The sequence below is a fragment of the Physeter macrocephalus genome, chromosome 10, assembly GCF_002837175.3.
Source record: "Physeter macrocephalus isolate SW-GA chromosome 10, ASM283717v5, whole genome shotgun sequence".
Lineage (NCBI taxonomy): Eukaryota > Metazoa > Chordata > Mammalia > Artiodactyla > Physeteridae > Physeter > Physeter macrocephalus.
In genome coordinates this window covers 3,527,999-3,548,654 of record NC_041223.1, presented here as the reverse complement: position 1 = coordinate 3,548,654, position 20,656 = coordinate 3,527,999, and the positions used below count along the sequence as shown (strand labels likewise).

Below are 20,656 nucleotides of genomic sequence, written 5' to 3'. Positions count from 1 at the left end.
ATAAATGTTTATTATCCCTTGCAACAGAAAAGTAGCCAAACAAGCAGAGGATAATTGGTTTAAACTGAATTAGAAGTACTGCAATTTGGGGCAAAACCCTCCATATAAGAAAAACTCTAAAAACTTTCTTTTAATATTTCTTCTAATTATTTCTTATTATAACAGCAACACATATAAGGATATAAACACACCTATAAATCCCCAAAATCCAAAAACCACCACAATGACATATATTTTACTAGCTCTTTGTCTATGCATTTATATGTGATTATTATCTTGCAAAAAGGTGATAATATACGTAGCTCTGCAACTCACCATACTTTAGCAAAGCTATCAATTAAACACCTATTTTGGATTTTTACATTGTTTCTGCTTTTCCTATTACAGTCAATGCAGAACATGAATAAGTAGCTAAAATAAAATTGAGAGTAGAAAGACAAAAATTTTAACAGCAACTTCCCCCATTCTTAAAATAAGAAAAAATATTTTCAAGATGTAAAATCTATACCAAATGACTCCACAGCATATCAAAACTGCCAGCACTACAAAAGCAAACAAACAAAACAAAATCCAGAAACTTTTTTAAAAAGAAAAGAAGAGTGACTGAACATATTCTCTTTAACCAAACTTCTATTTGAGCTCTTTTAGCCAACTTGCTTTCGACCACCCTACTGCTTTCTATCAACTTGCTTCTACCCAGAATTTTGTGACAAATCCTCCCTATTCAGCCTCTCCCAGAAGGAAATCACAGCAAGTCCTGCAGCCCTGCCTTTTCTCCTGTTGCTCCCTGCAGCCAACAGCAGCACCACACTTACTCCTCCACAGGCCCCCACCCCAGTGCCCAAGGCTGTGGTTCTCAAGTGTTAGCTTGCATCAGAATTACCGGGGGGCCGGGGGCCAGGGCCGGGGCGGGGGCCGGGGACCGCGGTGGGCGCTTGTTACAACACAGATTGCCGGTGCAACCACAGGAGTTTCTGATTCAGGCGGTCTGGGCTGAGACCCAACCTATGGCCTTCCTAACTAGTTCCCAAGTGATGTTGGCGGTGATCTGGGGTACCAGTTGCCTAAATCAAAAACAAATTCCTACAAAAAGCCTTCTCAATTTTCATACCTCTTAAGGACCCCAATTCTCACAAGTGTTGTCTTGATCAACTATACCACACAATTTAACACTTGATTATACACCCTCAGTTGCTGTACTCTCAGAGTTTCATATCTTCTTTCCACACCACAAGATTATGAGTCCTTTAAGGGCAGTAAACACGAGAAATAGTGCTCCTGTGACTTACAAAGAGCCCAGGACAGGGCAGATGAACAGGCACACATGCTTGATATAAAACACAGGCTCTGTCTGACTATCCGAAAGCAAACAATGTGGATTTTAAAATCTCAAGCAAATCTAATTCTCCTAAAAATTTCTAATTGCTAGACCTTATGCTAGATGTTTTCAAACATACACAGTCAACAAATACTGAAATAAATCTTATTCTTAGCTTATGTGTTTATTATCTGTCTTCCTCTATCAGAAAGTGACCTTGAGGGAATCAAATTTATATTCCTTGTTTTCCAACTATACTCCCATAGTAGGTACTACACAGATCTTTGTCAACTGGCATGCTGAGTAAGTAGCTAGAGAAATGAGTAGTACCTGGTCACATTCCAGCTACAATTCACCACTCAAATGAATGTTTCTAGAAATGATTATTCAACCTTTGGTCACATAATCCAGATCAATGTTAAATCTTCAGGAAGCTTTTAAGGGGTAGCTTAAATCACACACACACACACACACACACACACACACACAGAGAAATGGTTATATCACTTACCTTTCACAGGCTTTTTATTTTTAAAAATCTGCATTACATGAAACAAAATTTTAAATGCCGAGAAAATTATTTTAAATAGATGCAATTATTTCTATTATACATCTTTGTCTATAATATGTGCAATTAACAAATACAATTTTTATAAAAAGAAACACCAACAAAAACAAAGTATTTTCAAAATTGCATTAGCTCATAACATTTTCATTAGTTAGAATCCCTCGCAAACAAAATTTTTATTTAGGAAATAACAACGTTGAATGAAAAAATAATAGCTACCACCGATAGGAACTTTACAGATAATATAAAAATCGCTTCAGAAATCAATCTAGTCTATAACAAAGCTATTAAATTTATTTGAATTAGTTTCATAATCACTAACAATATTTGTGATGATCTGACGTAATCTTTTGAAGTTATAAAAATCCCAATCAACTTGACTGGATTGCTAAGGAGCCCAAACACTCTCAAAAAGAATATATTAAAGGTGTACCTTTAACAGTAATATGCACAATTAACAGAATTAACGAAATACATCAAGTAACTCTTTACAAATGAATTAGTATCAACTTTATCCCCCTTCTAGTTACCAGATGGTGAACTCACGTTTATTTATAATTTAGATTAAGGCATGCAACACTCAACACATTTTCTGTTTTCCATTATGAAAAGGAATATGAAAGTTCTATGTGAAAATGTAATTTCAACATTTGAGACAACGTAATTTTAAGGAAAAGAGAGAAAGTGCCCGAAATGAAGTTCCAAGTAAACTATTTCAATTATGTGTTTTTTTCTTATTCATGGTATGTCCTAATAGTTAACACATCACTGATTAGTGTCTTACTAACTGAAGTCTTCTAACATTGTGTGCTTTGGCAAATTCATGCTTTGTTAACTTAATATCCTGCTACATTACATACACTAGCATAGACACTGTATGTTATATACCAAGTAGGGCAAATGCTACTTAATTCACAATTTAGGTTGTATATAATAGGTTTGGGGGGCATACATTAAATCCCACTAATTCTAAGTATGAAATATCTAACAGTTTTATTTGAATGAAAATTAAATGCCATCTCTAGAATCATGGAGAGGTGAAAAAATGTAACTATATTCTTTGGGTAAAGAAAGAAACCATTCTTGTAAACATTGAAGGCAGCTGACAGCACTAACATTTTCATTGTTAATTACTTGACATTTACAGGTACATATGATAGACTGGGCAACGCTTTTTCCACGCCACTCACACAAGTTTAGTGCTAACCCTTGCCTTTAAACAGCCTGCAGGGGCCATGCTACAGAATCTCACTGAATATAAAGCAGATGTAATGAGACACATTCTTGTGATAAACGCTGGACCGTTAGTGACCCTTTAGCTTCCCTTGCACAGTTCCAACATCTGCCAAATGAACATGAGCTTACTTAACCTTCATTAATTCAACCAGATGTAAAGGGTCAATATATGTGAGCTGTCTTGAAAATTACAACTGCTCTATGGTCACACAACATTAGTCCATTATGAATATTACCATAGTTTAAATAAAATGTCATGCGTTCTCTACTTTTTAAGCATTTTGCCATCTGAGCACCAAGCAAACAGCAGGTGCTGAATAAAATGCTAAATGATCGAAGAAAAACTGGCTTTTTGGATAGCACAGTCATCATTAAGAAACACGTGCGGGCTTCCCTGGTGGCGCGGTGGTTGCGCGTCCGCCTGCCGATGCAGGGGAACCGGGTTCGCGCCCCGGTCCGGGGGGATCCCGTGGGCCGTGGCCGCTGAGCCTGCGCGTCCGGAGCCTGTGCTCCGCGGGGCGGGAGAGGCCACAGCAGAGGGAGGCCCGCATACCACAAAAAAAAAAAAAAAAAAAAAAAAAAATAGTATATTAAGAAGGTCTTTATCACAAACCCGTCCGGAGCCTGTGCTCCGCGGGGCGGGAGAGGCCACAGCAGAGGGAGGCCCGCATACCACAAAAAAAAAAAAAAAAAAAAAAAGAAACACGTGCAAGCAGTATGAAAGCTGACCATTTTAAAGGCAAATATAATTCTGTAATTTAAATAATCACCCGTTTATTCATTTGTTTAAAAATTTGAATTTTCATATAGGATCTTTCTCTAAGCAGAATATGCCTTTACACGATTTTCTGTCCCCATAATACAGATCATTTCCATACGAGGCTGGTTTATCTGTGTTTAAAAAAATAAATAAAATAAATATTTATTGAGTACTTATAATGTACAAAGCGTTGTGCAAATTACTTATTCCAGCACAGTTTTCCTTACTTCATTTTCTTTTACTAAACTGACACAAAATGAAATAATTTGGATAGGTTTTTCTCATTTTCAACAAAATATTCTCCAAGACCTTCTAGCTATCACACTTTCTGTTCCTGGGTCCACACATGGAAATAGAAACACTCCCTAAAAATCCTCCTGACAAGAATTTTCTTCCTCAAGACATTTTCAATGAAGGGATAGTAATGAGAAGGGCGGGGTGAGGGAAAAGAAAGGAGATGGTTCAGAGAACCACTACTTTAATCCATGACTATATAAATGAAATAAACATATTTAACTGGCTTTCTACATCTATCCCAAAGAAGACTGGGCAACGCTTTTTCCACGCCACTCACACAAGTTTAGTGCTAACCCTTGCCTTTAAACAGCCTGCAGGGGCCATGCTACAGAAGCTCACTGGATATAAAGCAGATGTAATGAGGTAACATTCTTGTGATAAACTCCTTGGAAGAGGAGGTAAAAAGGGTCTTACTGGACCGCAGCAGTAGAATTAAAGATTCCTTTTAATGCCCTTCCACTGCAAACTGCTTGCATCCTTGTCTACTCCTGATGCATTCTGTGCTGTGGTTACTTCTACGCCTGTCCCCACCACTAGACGGTGAGCCCCGAGAGGACGATTCATTCACATTCTCGGTGGCATCAAGAGTCTCTAGCCCGGCACAGGGTCACTGTCAAAATCATCTCCTTATAAGGACAAGTTTTTCTTCCAGCATAACTGAGTATCGTTTCAGTTACACATTGCTATTCTTAATAATCATTTAACTCTCGAGTATATGTATTAAGAGGTTTAAAGTATTATTTGGTTAACTAATACAGAAAACAGATTCGGGAGATGTGGAATGACATTCAAATATTTATAAAACTTTAAAAGTTAACTATCACTGTAACACTAAAACAGCATGCCATTCTTTTCATTTTCTAAGACCTATGCTCAATTTCATACCTCAGAGACATAGTATGTATTTTTAACTTTTCATTTTATATGGGAGTGTAGTTGATTAACAATGTTGGCAGCATATATGTTTGCATTATATTACTGTCCACCATTATACAGCAGGTTGCCTTAAGTACAACTCAGTCACACTTCTGAAAGTTTCAGACATTTGGAACTGTTTGGAAATGTGTAAGGTTTGTAATAGATGAAACATGCCATGTCAAGCTTTGTTCTTACTACTAATGCCATGATCCTTTTGAAAAGAATATGCCTGTCTCTGATTTAGGTATAGTTCTCTCTCTCTCTCTCTTCCCTCCCTCTCAATCCACACATACATGCATACACATTCACACCCACCCATGGACACTTTAAAAACAACTTTGTGTTTCAATACCAAAAACTCTTTTTAAAAAAATCCACCTCTTTTTTATTATAAAAATTATGTAAGAAAATTATAGAAACTTTCATATGTAGAGTGAGGAAAATCAGCTCCAGGCAGCACACTATTAGCATAGGTCTAACAGCATAATATTTTAATAATGGTCATTTTTGAACTTTAAATGTAGCATTTTTTTACGCAAAAAAAATTTCCAGAAAAATAGTAAATATTTTGGTTTTTTTAATATAAAACTTCTCTATATAGTTAGAATCATATATAAATTTTAATTTCCACTATAAAAGCAACATTCATAGAAATGAGAAGTCATAATTGGCCAAATATAAATTCATTTAAATCCAAAATTAAAATTATACGAGAATAACCAAATCCAATATATTAACAAAGACTCAATTTTGGGGGAAATTTATTTGACTTCACATTCCTTTTGAGTCCACCTTTCTTTTTTCCATAAATATAACCACATCTTAAGTTTAGGAGTGTAAATAAAATGTCTAATGCAAGTCAAGAGTTCTTTTCCTACTGTGCACATACAAAAATTGTTTGAATAATTCATTTTGCAAAATATAATAATATAAATCTATTTTTGAAATATATAAAGAATATTTTTATAATCAATAATAATCATTAAATAAAATCAAGTCTAATACTACTGACTTCTGCATTTTTCAATGTGGTCATATCTAAATAAATTTTCAGTTCTTTGCCAGGCATTTTTTTAGTTAAAGATCATCCTTTTGTATTTGTTTCCCCTCATTCTAACTTATTTTAAGTTATCTTTTTAAACAGAATAAAATTCTTACAGAATTAAACTACTAATATTTTACTTTCTAGCATGTATTAAATACCTTTTTTGTCACTATAAATAGAAAATAACCCACACTCAGTGTGAATGAGATCTTACCTTCTGGTTTGTTGTTTTTCCTCTTCAGCCATTTTTCTACAGTCTCTGCACTAACACTTTCAGATACAAATTCATCTAATACCTGGGGGTGAAGAGAAAGATATGCCTTCACTTTTTCATCTGTCAAACCTGTAAAAGAATTGAAAAGAATAAAATTAACCAATACGACATCTTCATTTACATCAAAGATGTAGAAAAATGACATTTATGCAGATTGATTTAACATAGAAATATTTTTAAAAGATGTATATACATACAATGGACTATTATTCATCCATAAGAAGGAATGAAGTCCTGTTACAACATGGAGGAACCTTAGTAATGATATAGTAAATAAAATAAGCTAGACACAAAGGGCAAACATTATATGATTCCACTTATACGAAATATCTAGAACAGGTAAATTCATAGAGACAAAGTAGACTAGGGGCATCCAGGGGCCGAGGGAGAGGAGAATGAGGAATTATTTGCTTAATGGGCACAGAACTTCTGTTTTGGATAAAGACAAAGTTTTAGAAGTAGACAGGGGTGATGGCTGCACACATAGTGAGTATAGTTAATGCCATTGGATTATATCCTTGATATGGTTAAAATGGCAAATTGTGTGTTATTTATATTTTACCCCTATGAAAAAGTAGGGGAAAAAAAGTAAAGTTAGAACTTTAGCAATTTTAAACTATAGATACTACATCATGTTATACAGCTGTTTTGCAACAGTAAATGTCAGTGTCATATTTGAACCGATGCTGTATTCCAGTGCTGTTCGGTTAAGCCTTGCAAAGTGCTTCCACTTTTTTGCAAGTAATTATCATAGATTTAAGACTTAAGGTTAAGTGAAACTCTAGCAACAGTATCAAATGGGAGAATAAAGCACTGGTACATTTTAGGTGCTAAAAAACATGCTCAATGAATAAGTTCTTATCTTTTACTGTTTACAGCACAAATTCTCCTTTTTCTCAGGGTCACTAAATCCAGTGATAAAACTAATGTTCAGTTCAAAATACTCGACATTTTTTCATTGATATTCAATATATGTAGTCAGTTTCACTGAAATAATTTTCATAGTCTAATAATAACTGCTGAATACACACAAAATTTTCAAGCAAAGAACTTTTACATATCTTCACTTAAAAAAATATAAAATTACATGTTTTCAAATTGATGCTTCATGCTGGTATGCCATTTCACTAAACAACTCAAAATCACAAAGAGGCTATCAATAATTATTACTCAGTGATTGTAACTATTTGTACTACTGTACACTCTCTGTGAATTATTCAATAAATTCCCATCCTTAGGGATGGTCAGGTGAAAAAGACAATGGAAAATTGTACTTTTAGATGCAGAAAAGAGAAAAAGCAAGTATATCTTCATGACTTCAGGGAATAGGCTGCATGTTTCTAGCACAGACAAGGCACAGAATTTATACATATTAATTAATTCTGCTGGGGACTGAAGTCACAACTGTATGATTCTACAACAGACTGGTATTACTGAGAAGGCAACTGATTTATTTCAATGAATTCAGTATTTTAAAAATCAATTTAAACTATATAGATATATAGATCTCTCATATATATATATATAATATATATAATTATGTAGTTGTATTAGATAAAAAAAAAAAAAAAAGATCCAGCCCATGTTCACCCTGCAAAAGAGCCTCGGTGATGTAAAATTCAATCTGAGAAATTCTACAAGGTGCTAAAGATAAGAGACTCATTAAAGTAAGAGAGAGAGCTCTCTTGACAAAGCAACTTCGGGTCCCCAGATACAAAAGGCACAGAATATAGAAGTAAGCTGACAGCTGATTTGACCTCAAGAAGACAAAGTAGTTTTCATACTTTCATTATGTCCGTCATAGTGGTACATATTCAACGTTCGATTCCTTCTTAAAACTTCCTTCTATCACTTTTGTGACACAATATGGTTCTTATCCTAACTTCTATTTGCTCTCTATTTCTGCTTTCTCTACAATAATCTATGATGATGACAGCAAAATCTTATTTTATATATATATATATATATATATATATATATATATATATATATATATATATATATTCCTCCCGGACCGGGTCACGAACCCGCGTCCCCCGCATCGGCAGGCGGACTCTCAACCACTGCGCCACCGGGGAAGCCCTATATTTTAATCTTTAGTTTGGAAATTCTTCCATCACCTCAAGCTCCATCTTGACTCAAAACCACATGAGTCATCTCCTTCCCACTTATTCCCAAAGTGATTTTAACTCTCAACTTTCTTTTTTCTCTTACTATTACTCTCCGTTTTTTCCAGAAACCCAGGCTGAAAATATAAAGTCATAATTGACTCACTGTCAACTCATTTCATCTTAGTGCGTATTATACAAGTCCTATCTGCCAAATTACATATCGGATAAAGGAACTGTATCTAAAATATACAAAGAATGCTTAAAACTCAAAAAGAAAAAAACCCCAATTAAAAATGAGTCAAAGCGCTGAAGAGCCACTTCGCAAAAGAAGATATAGACGTGGCAAATAAGAATATGCAAAGATGATCATTTGCGAGTTGACGCTAAACAAAAATGAGATTCCACTACACACCTATTAGAATGGTTAAAATCCAAAAAACCGACTATCAATTTTAGCAAGGATAAGGAGTAACAAAAATTCTCATTCAGTGCTGGTAAGAATGCAAAATGACAGTCACTTGGCAAGACTGGCAGTCTCTTATAAAGCTAAATATAATCTTACCATATGATCCAGCAGTCACACTACCAAGTATTTACCCAACTGATTTACCCACACAAAACCTGCATGTGAATGTGTAGAGCAGCTTTACTCATAATCATCCAAAATTGGAAATACCTAAGATGTCCTGCAAAAGTGGTTACCAGGGGGGAAAGCGGGGGGAGGGATAAATTGAGAGATTGGGATTGACATATACACACTACACTACTATATATAAAATAGATAACTAATGAGAACCTGCTGTATAGCACAGGGAACTCTACTCAATACTCTGTAATGACCTATACGGGAAAAGAATCTAAAAAAGAGTGGATATATGTATATGTATAACTGATTCACTTTGCTGTACAACAGAAACGAACACAACATTGTAAATCAACTATACCGCAATAAAATTTTTTAAATAAATAAAATTTTAAAAAATAAAAAAGGTTTAAAAAAGGCAAGTTGGATACATCAGTTGTACCATGACCATATAATTAAATATTATTTAGCAACGAGGAGAAATGAGCTAGCAAGCCATGAAAAGACATGGATTACTCTTAAATGCATGTTACCAAGTACAAAAAGCTAGTCTGAAAAGGCTGCATGTTGTATAATTCTAATTATGCAACATTCTGGAAAAGGCAAAATTATAGAAAAAGATAGTAAAAGGATCACTGGTTGCCAGGTGTGAGAGGCAAAGGGTGGAACCCTCATGAATGGCATTAGTGGGTTAGAAAAGTGGATCCGAAGAGATCCCAAGCCCCTTTCCCCCATGTGGGAACACAGAAACTCTGTGATTCAGAAGAGGGTCCTCACTCAACCAAGCTGCACCATGGCCTTGGACTTCCCAGCCTCCTGAACTGTGAAAAATCTATTTCTGTTGTTTAGAAGCCACCCAGTCCGTGGTATTTTGTTATAGCAGCCTGAATGGACTGAGACAGTGCATGAGTTCATACAGATATAAATCAATGACTGAATAAATAAATGAACACACAGAGAAGAGGAGACAAATCTTCCATACAGAAGAATTCCAAATAATTTATGCAGATACTCTGCCCTCAAGAAGGTGGAGCATACCTCCCTACTCCTTGACACTTATTTTGTATAAATTACTCAAAATATTTTTTAAACATCACTTGAGTCACAAATGAGCTGTGATGTCTAAGTAAACTTCTAAAGAAATTAATCAAATCCTGGACTTAAGTATGTAGAAGAGAATGGGATGGAAAATAGACCATTTTGATTGTAAACTCCTTTTAGAGTTCCAAATGTTATTACCTAGCTTGATATCTCAAATGTCTCAAAATACCTAATTATATTTTTTTTCCCCAAGTTACCATTCACATTTCATGAAAATAACTACCACCTTCAACATGAGAATGCTAGGGGGAGTCATTATGTCTTGGTGATTAAAAGTGATAAAAAGCAAAAGTTAGTTGCCTCATTTCACCTATTCACCTGGGCCTGAGCCTGGACAAAGCACCTAAACTCTCTCAGCCTGGCTTCTTATTTGTATGGGAATGGGATTTGAACAGGAATGAGAACAATATTATCTATCACACAGTGTCATAATAATTCAATGAGCTAATCCATACACAGCATTTTTGCTGAGTACATTTACTAGTATCGATGGTACCAAAAAGTCAGTTTTCACCTGTATGAAAGGCAACTCTTGGACTGTCCTCAGAATCAAATCACAGGTTTGTAACTTTTCGTTTCTTTAGCATCAAAACTCCAAACTTTCTAAAATGTCCATTTTTGTTTTATCGTTTAAAGTATGCTCAACTTTCTTAGCCAACAAAAGCACTTTTTTCTAATATTTTATCCATTTTTACTTCCTATTAACATGCAATTTTGCAGAAGGACCTTTGGGCCAACACAGGACCAACCCAGAATATAAGACACTGAAATAATTATCCACACTCCTGGAAAATGGCAGATGTATGGATGATGAAATCATTCTTCTTTTGTTTTTGTCTGACTTTGGTTTAATGCTTCCATAGCTTCCCATGGCCTGTACGGTTTAGGTCAACAAAAGACTTGGTTAGTGTTTCTTTGAAACAAACCCAACGAGAGCAATAGGGTCAGACCCCAGTTGTCATTAGCACACACTAGCATCCAGTGATTAAAAATTTGCCACCAATAATCCACACAGTGAACCACACAGATAGATACTAATGTCTATTCCAAGGTACCACGAACATTTGAATCAATATATTTAAAAATACTTCACTTCCACTAATGAACGACATTCTCTCATCTATGCAATATTTTGTCTGCATACAGATTATAAGATGCTATTATCACATATAAAGAGAAATTAATAATCATTTTTAAAACCATCAAATATGCCAGTGTTTGAGTTTCTAATTCGCAATATATTTTTTTAATTGGGGTATAGCTGCTTTACAATGTTCTGTTAGTTTCTGCTGCATAACGAAGTGAATCAGCTGTATGTATACATACATCCCCTCCCTCTTGTAGGTCCCTCTCACCCCTCGCCCCCATCCCCCCCAGCTAGGTCACCACAGAGCACCGAGCTGAGCTCCCCGCGCTATACAGCAGGTTCCCGCTAGCTCTCTGTTTTATACTTGGCAGTGCACGTATGTCAATCCCAATCTCCCAGTTCATCACACCCTCTCTCGCCCGCCCCATATCCACACATCCATTCTCTATGCCTGCCTCTCTATTCCTGCCCCGCAAACAGGTTCACCTGTACCATTTTTCTAGATATTTTTTGACCAGGTTGTTTGCATAAACCTCGACCCAGATAGGTCTACATGCTGCAGTTATAGTTGTTCAGTATTTTCATAGGTTTCTTTATCCTATAGGTTCCCCCTCCATCTTTTTTGTTTTCCCCATATATTTATTACTGAAGGAAACAGAACTTTTGTTCTATGCTTTTCTAGAGTTTGGATTTTTCTGACTGTTTCCCTGTTGTGTTGTTTAGCATGTTCATCTTCCCTCTGCATTTCCTGAAAACTGAAATTAGATCTAGAGACCTCAGCAGATTGAGGTTCAACATGGAGGTGAGTGGTCAACTTTTACCAGCGGCATCGTATTCTTCAGTCAAAAGGTTAACAGCATCTGGCTGTCTCTCTTTGTGACATTAGCAGCACTGATGATCGACGAGCTAGAGATTCATTATGCCTTGAAAATGGTGGTTTCCTGATTCTATAATGCCTTTTGCATGTACTAGCTGAAATAATGCAAAGAGAAACTTCACCTCATCTAGTATTTGGTTAGTTCATTGAGATAAGACAGGATAAATGCTTAATTTGTTCCCCTTTATTTATCAGTTTTCACAATGAGTTGGTTCAGTAGCATTCTCCTGTAGGTGAGGAACTAAAAATATTACTACTATGAACCCATAGATTTGAACAAATTTGATGTGTTTCTTCCATTGTAATTATTTTCCTTGCTGGTACTCAAACTGTCCCATCTTTTGGCCAGTGGAAGGAGCCTCTTCAAGCTGGTTCCCAAGTCACTGTGACAAGAATCTAGTAGTTCTTGACGGCTTCCTTACAGTCTGCGAGGATAGGGTGTTTCAGGTTCAGCTTGTACATTTTCTGCCCCAGATCTGGATGCAGACAATTTTCCTTAGGATCTCTGGTTCCTTTTGATGGGCAGCGGTATTTCAGTTCCAGGAATGATGGACTAGATTACATAACTACTCATTTGTTTTATCATACAATACACATGTAACAGTATGAGTGCTGCAAACAGATAAGGTGGGGTTTTTTTTCTCCTATAGTATATATCTCACTAGAAATGTACAAATTACTATATATTTTAAAGTCACTTGGAATATTCTTCTCTCTGATTTTGTCACCAACTGGATACACATTTAGGTTCACTTCAGATATACCTGTAAATGTGTCTTTCTAACAAATTATTATTCTAAAAGTGGGTATCTACATGCTGAAGAACTTTTTATTTCTGAAATCTTACCATCTTAATATTCATAAAAAATTAGAAAACCACTTTCACATCAGAGGCTAAAGAACTATTGTTTTTCTCACTCAGAGGGAGACTTTTAAATTAATTATAAGTACTAAAGGATCTGTTGTTAGAAATAAGAAAAAAGCACAATTTTTCAAGTATTAATTCTGCTATCTTAATTTGTGGAGAAAAATCCCAATACATGTCTGTATTCTTTTTCTTAAAAGCAGTCAAAAACATACGGCAGGAGCCCAGCACCACCCCCCACCCGCCCACCCCTGTTCCTGAGCTGTGGTTCCTGAGCCCCATATTCCACAGTGACCTTATGTTACCCTAACTCAGGTCTTCTCAATCTTAAAAGAATTCTTTCCTCTCAAATTAGGGGTCTTATCATCAAGTCTTCTCCTGCCCCATTATCTCACTGTAGCTAATCTCAGCTAGATTAGAAGAAACCGTATACTTTAAAATTCTAAGGTATACATTCCTAATAGTGCTTTCTCTGATTCATCACAATAATTGTCTCAATTTCATAATTTCCCTAAGTTTACTCCAGGTGTGAAGAATAAGTAAATAATTTTCAGATTCTTAAAGTCGTAATTCAACCGTAAGATAGCATTTGATTAAAAATAAACAACCAAACCAAACCAAACCCAAACAAAACCTCTCATGCTATTAAATATTGGACTAGATTAGCTCAGTTGTCAAAGAATAACCTGAACTGTGAGGGGGTTGAAATGCATGTCACGTGAGGAGTCAGGGAATGACTACAAATGTTCAGCTGGGAGAACACAAGGTTCCTGGTGGACACTTACTGCTTAATCTGAATGCTGTTAAGTTAAAAAGGTTAAGAAATTTGGATTGGTTTTTCTTTTCTGTTTTTTTTTTTTCCATGTGTGAACCCAGGGGACAAAACTAGAATTAACATTTTAGGAAACTAAAGTGTACTTCAATACCAGGCAGAAATTTTTAGGAAATAAAAGCTTCTGTAACTGGATCTGGAGGCTCAGGAGAGGGGAATCCACCTTACAGTCTGAGGTGTCATCACATTCTCAAACTATCCAGGAGAGAGGCATATATAACAATTTACTGCAAAACTAATACTCATTAGCTTCAAAAGACAATTCCAAAATACATGTCTTAAAGAGTAAATATTCTAAGTGTACAGTAATCATTTTAGTGCCATAATAACAAAAGCTGTCAAGTTAAAGCAAGATAGCTCATGTCATGCTAAGCAGTGGCGGACAGTCATGGAGTTCAATGGAAATGCTTTGCGAAGCTGTCTGTGCGTGTGTGCGTGTGTGTGCGCGCGCGTGTGTGTGTGTGTGCGTGTGTGTGTGCGTGTGTGTCTGTGCGTGTGTGTCTGTGCGTGTGTGTGTGCGTGTGTGCGTGTGTGTGTGTGCGTGTGTGTCTGTGCGTGTGTGCGTGTGTGCGTGTGTGTGTGCGTGTGTGTCTGTGCGTGTGTGCGTGTGTGTGTGCGTGCGTGCGTGTGTGTGTGCGTGCGCGTGTCTGCGTGTGTGTGTGTGCGCGTGTCTGTGCGTGTGTGCGTGTGTGTCTGTGTGTGCGTGTGCGTGTCTGTGCGTGTGTGTGTGCGTGTCTGTGCGTGTCTGTGCGTGTGTGTGTGTGCGTGTGTGTGCGTGTCTGTGCGTGTGCGTGTGTGCGTTGGGAAGCAGTGGGGATTTGATCCCAGAACCGTTGCCAGGGTGTCCTGGCCCTGGCCTGAGTAGAGAATGAGAGAGGCTTTTGGGGACAGCGTGCATGTGCGTGTCTGTGCGTGTGTGTGTGTGCGCGTGTGTCTGTGCGTGTGTGTGTGCGTGTGTGTGTGTCTGTGCGTGTGTGTGTGCGTGTGTGTCTGTGCGTGTGCGTGTGTGTGTGTGCGTGTGTGTCTGTGCGTGTGCGTGTGTCTGTGCGTGTGTGCGTGTGCGCGTGTGTGTGTTCACACAAGTTGCAGGTAATCGTTCTCCTGGGTTGCATGTGTATGCCTCTAAGCATGACCTTCTGTATTTATCCAAAATCAAGTACAGGTTAGCAGTGGAATAAGCTTAAAATCAGTTAAGTTTGCCTTTAGAATCCCCAATACAAACTTTGTACGTACACCTTCTCCCTACTGGGTATTGATCTCGTTTCACCTCTGCTCCAATCACTTAATCTCCTTCCCTCACAAAAGGATAAACCAGCTAAGAGCCTTCGTTAATCACTGCTGGCCTCACTTCAACGCTCTCTCTGCATATGATTCTATGCCACAACGGTGGCATGTATTAGTTCACTGAAGCCCCAGAGCATCATGTATCTGGCACATAGTAAATGATCAATAAATATTGGTTGAAAAATAAATCCTTATCCTCAAAGTATAAAAAAGGAAAATGAGCACAGAGAAGTCATTGAATTAGTTTTCTCTTCACCACAAAAGCAATAATTAAGGTTGCAACAAAGCTACAAGCCCAAGAGCTTACCTCTTAAAGGCAAATTGCCTCTTGTTTTTGACACTTTCCCCACTGAGCTTATCATACTTTAATGGGATTGCTACTGAGCAGTGCTACCTCCCAATCTGGAGTTACATTACACATTTTACTTCAAGTTATAAACTGAGACCTCTGATTGCTAAACCTCAGACTTTGATAAGAAGGCAGGAAGAAATCTTTGGAGCAGAAACCACCTGGAACCACAGGCTAGCCCTGAAAATAAGTCTAATTGGAGATCCCACTTTCCCCCATGCCTCCTCTGTTTCCTCAAATGCACCAAGCCCTTCCCCATCTGTGGTCTCTGCTGATGTCTGCCCCCTCGTCACCTGGCTAAGCGAGACATCTCACCGATTTCAAAACAACTTCCTCAGAGGCAACTTCCCTGACCACACACTCTACATTCACTGCCCTTTCCGTGATTCTCTCATACTCCAAATCACTCACCCCTAGCTGAAGTCCCTATTTATTTATTGTTCTCTTATTAAACGTCAGCCTCTCCTGGTAGACTGTGAGCTCCATGAGGACAGCTGATCTGTCTCATTCTCCACTGTCCACGGAGCACAGTCCCTGGCTCCGTGCAGAAGAGACTTGACAGCGGGCCTGAGACTGTTCTGAGAGGCTGCTTGCAAGGCTGGCACCTGGGAACTTGGTCCTGAGAGTGTTTCCAGCGGCCGCTGGGCCTAGCCTGCTTGTGCAGACGGTATGATTTATGCCAAACACCTGCTCTCCTTCTGGGAGTCTGCAATTCTGGACAGTTACAGGCAGAGGGTGCCTATGCGACGAGCCCCCAGCAGGAACTCTGGGTACTGAGTCCCTAATGAGTTTCCCTAGTAGACAGCACGTCTTACGTGTTGTCACAGTCGTTGCTGGAAGAATTCTCCGGGTCCTGCGTGGCTCCCCTGGGAGAGGATTCTTGAAAGCTCGTGCCCGACCCCCACCGGTCTTCACCCTGTGCACCGTTCCCCTTTGCTGATTTGGCACTTTTGCTATTCTCTTCTGCTATAGGAAATCTTAACCATAAGAATGACTGGGTGTTCTGGAGTCCTCCTAGCAAATCACCAAACTCAGAAGTAGTCTTGGGAATCCCCAACACAGGGACCATCATCAATTAGTGAACTAATCCATGAATCATCATTTTTCTCACGTGATTTCACAGATGTGCAGACGTGATGCTGCAAAGTGTGCCCAGCCCTGCAAGACCATGGATGCAGCCAGGTCGGAAAGCAAGCGTCCAAGCAATGGACCCCACCTCTCAGTAGCCCACAGCTCCCACTCAAGTTCCCAATCCTCCCTGAGACCAGATGAGATTCGTTTCTTTCTTTTACACTACTTTCACATTTCTTTTTCCATCCAAACGGTTTGAATGTCTATATTAAGTTTTCTGAAAATCAAGAATTTCTTTACTTCTTGAATATGCTTTTCTAATTCTGACACCCTTCAATCCACCTATAATGTAGCTCCAATTCTGGAAACAGACCCCTGTGTATACTATAATATGAAATCTTTACGTCAAAGTTCTACCCCACAATGCGCTGGTGTACATGAGTCTATAAACGTAAGGATTTATATAGCAGTTCCTTCTTGCCATTTATCAAATAAAGGAAGGGATTAATGGGCTCTAAAGTTAACTTCCATTTTGGCTTCTTTATTTAGAAAGGCAAAGTCCTTTATATGCAATGAATAGAGGTTAAAATGTGAGCGATGTAAATGGTTTTCAATACCATTAAAATAGCTCCAAAGTTATAATAAAAACAAACAGATGAGATGCTTTTTTGGAGTTCTGTCAAACCCCATAGCCAGTGATATCATTCTTCTTTAACCAAGGAGGAAAAACAAGGAGCAAAGTAAAAGCAAATGCCATGTCATTTTTCACAGAAATAAAAGAAAACTCTAAAATTCATGGGACCCACTCCCAATGAGCCAAAGCAATCCTGAGAAAGAACAGCAAAGCTGGAGACACCACTATCCCTGATTTCAAACTTTATTACAAAGTTATACTAATCAAAACAGTATGGTAGGGCTTCCCTGGTGGCGCAGTGGTTGGGAGTCCGCCTGCCGTTGCAGGGGACACGGGTTCGTGCCCTGGTCTGGGAAGATCCCACATGCCGCGGAGCGGCTGGGCCCGTGAGCCGTGGCCGCTGAGCCTGCGCGTCCGGAGGCTGTGCTCCACAACGGGAGAGGCCACAACAGTGAGAGGCCCGCGTACCACACACACACACAAAAAAAAACAGTATGGTACTGACATAAAAACAGATACACGGACCAATGGAACAGAGTTGACAGCCCAGATATAAACCTTCAAATATACAGTCAACTAATATTTGACAAGGGAGTCTAGAAGGCTCAATGGGGAAACGACAGTCTCTTCAATAAACAGGGTTGGGAAAACTGGATGACCACACACAGAAGAAGGAAAGTGGACCCCTAACTTACACCACCCACAAAAATTAACTCAAAATGCATTAAAGACTTAAATGTAAGACCTGAAACCATAAAACATCTAGAAGAACACATAGGGAAAAGCTTCTTGAAATTGATGTTGGCAGAGTTTTTCTGGATATGACACCAAAAGCACAAGCAATAAAGGCAAAAATAAAATAGTGGGACTACATCCAACTGGAAAGCTTCTGCACAGCAGAAACAATCAACAAAACAAAAAGGCAACCCACAGAATTAGAGAAAATATTTGCAAACTCTCTGATAAATGGTTAATATCCAAAATATATAAGAAATTCATACAACTCAATAGCAAAAACAAATCCAATTAAAACATGAGCAAAGGACTTGAATAGTCATTTTTCCAAGGGAAACATACAAATGGTCAGTAGATGAGTACATAAAAAGGCACTAAGCATCACTAATCATCAGGGAAATGAAAATGAAAACTACAGTGAAGTATCACCTCACACCTGTTAGTATAGCTATCATCAAAACGACAAGAGATGAAAAGTGTTGGCGAAAAGGGAACACTTGTGCACTGTTGGTGGGAATGTAAATTGGTGCAGCCATTATGGAAAAGAGTGTGAAGTTTCCTCAAAAAATTAAAAATAGAACTAACATATGATCCAGAAGTCCTACTTCTGGGTATATATCTGAAGGAAATAAATGCTATCTTGAAGAGATCTATCTGTACCACCATCTTCTTTGCAGCACTATTCATTCATAATAGCCAAGTCATGGAAACGACCTTAAGTGTCCATCAACAGATGAATGGATAAAGAAGATGTGATACACACACACACACACACACACACACACACACACACACACACACAGAGGAATATTATTCAGCCATAAAAAGGAAAGAAATCCTGCCTTTTGTGACAACATGGATGGACCTTGAAGGCATTATGCTAAGTTAAATAAGACAGAGAAAGACAAATACCGTATGATTTCATTTGTATGTGGAATCTAAAAAAGCCAAACTCAAAGAGAGAGTATTGGTGGTTGCTAAGAGCTCGTGGGTCGGGGATATGGGAGATATTGGTCAAAGGGGTCCAACTATAAGATGAGTTAGTGAATAAATTCTGGGGATCTAACATACAGTGTTGTGACTGTAATTAACAACACTGTATTATATACTTAAAAGTTGTTGAGAGTAGATCTTAAAAGTTATCACCCCCCCACACACACACAAAAAGGTAATTATGTGAGGGGATGGAGGTGTTAACTAACCTTATCATGGTAATCATTTCTCAATAAATACGTATCTGAAGTCATCACGTTGTATACCTTACAGATACATGTAAGTCAATAATACCTCACTCAATAAAGCTAAAAAAATATTTAAATGCCTTGCAATAATTATTCTTGCCTTCTATCTATCTATCTATATAACCTAAATAATTCCTTCCTACCCAAGTACCTTCTTCCTGAAGGAAGATTTGCCTATACCCTAAAAAGGAGTCGGTTAGTGAACCTTAACTGAACATATGCTGCTGGGATTCTGACCTACCTAACTGACGGCTCATTCCAAGTGAGGTAACAGCCTGAAGGGTGCCTGGGCTGCAAAGAAGACATCGTTTTCGTTGTCTGCAATTTGCATTTATCAGAAGGCAAATCTCACACTGCTGTATTTCTAAACCAAAATGAAATTATGTGTTTTCCCTTGGCTGAGGATATCGATGAAAGTTTCTTTAACTGAGAAAGCCAAATAAAAACTTCAGCTGCTCAAAGTGATAAGACAAAGAGGAAAACAATGATTTTGGAGTAGAACCACAAGGAAAGCTTAAGCCGCCAACCTTTACCCTTCTTCTGACTCAGAAAACAACACCAGCAAAGAGAAGCCTACAACACAGGCAGCCGTTCAGGCACACGCCTTGCAGCACAAAGGGTTTAAGACTCTCACCCGTTTAACTCAAGTTCACCTGTAAATGTACAGTAACCTGTGGGAGACAGCGCATCTTGGTCCTCCAGGTTCTGAGTCACCAGATGTACGCTCAAGCACAGGCTTATGTTCCTTAAGCAAGCCACTTAAACTGCTAGGCCTTGTTGGCCTCACAAAAGATGAGGCCAATAATAGTACCTACTCCACAAGGACACAATACATGCAAAGATCTGAACACATAAGAAGTGATTAATGAATAATTATCCACCTTCATCAAAACAGTGGGCACCTTTATACAAGAAATATGATGAGATTTAAGATTTTTACAGATATCTAATCATGCTACTGCTTAAATGTAATTTGACTTCACAAAACCTTTATTTACCTATATTTAAAGACTATTTCATCTAGGTGTGTTTCAGAATAGTAACACATTTCATACATACCCATGAGTGCTTAAATTGAGAACTATCAAATCCATAAAATGTCTAGCTAACCACCGTATTAACCAGAATGTGTATTTGAACACTAAAACTCAAAGGGACCAAGGCAGGTCTAATTCGAGAGCTTCCAGGAAGGCAGGACCACACAGGGATGGATGCCAAAGCCCGCGTTAAGCCAATTAGATACTGGAGAGAGCCAGAGGGGTATGGAGGCCATGGGCAAGTCTATAAGCACAGCTCACCGCGTGCAGAGGGGGTAAAGTCAGCTGAAGACAAATCTGTAAGTGAACTCTGGGGGACCTCAAAAAGGAGTAGAAAGAGGAGTCGTCAGACAGATAACTACGCTGCAAGGCGGGTGAGGTACATTGACTGAACACAGAGTTTGGCTGACATGATTAGTTCTAAACACTGAGA

At 38.2% G+C, this 20,656-nt stretch overlaps 1 protein-coding gene across 1 annotated transcript in view; it reads right to left on the bottom strand.

Annotated features, from left to right (window-relative positions):
• The window catches only part of PDE10A (phosphodiesterase 10A), a 296,650-nt gene that overhangs the window by 165,878 nt on the left and 110,116 nt on the right, over positions 1-20,656 (bottom strand). The window contains 1 exon segment of the mRNA XM_055087406.1: positions 6,357-6,485. Within this exon segment, the coding sequence (XP_054943381.1) occupies positions 6,357-6,485 (129 nt within the window).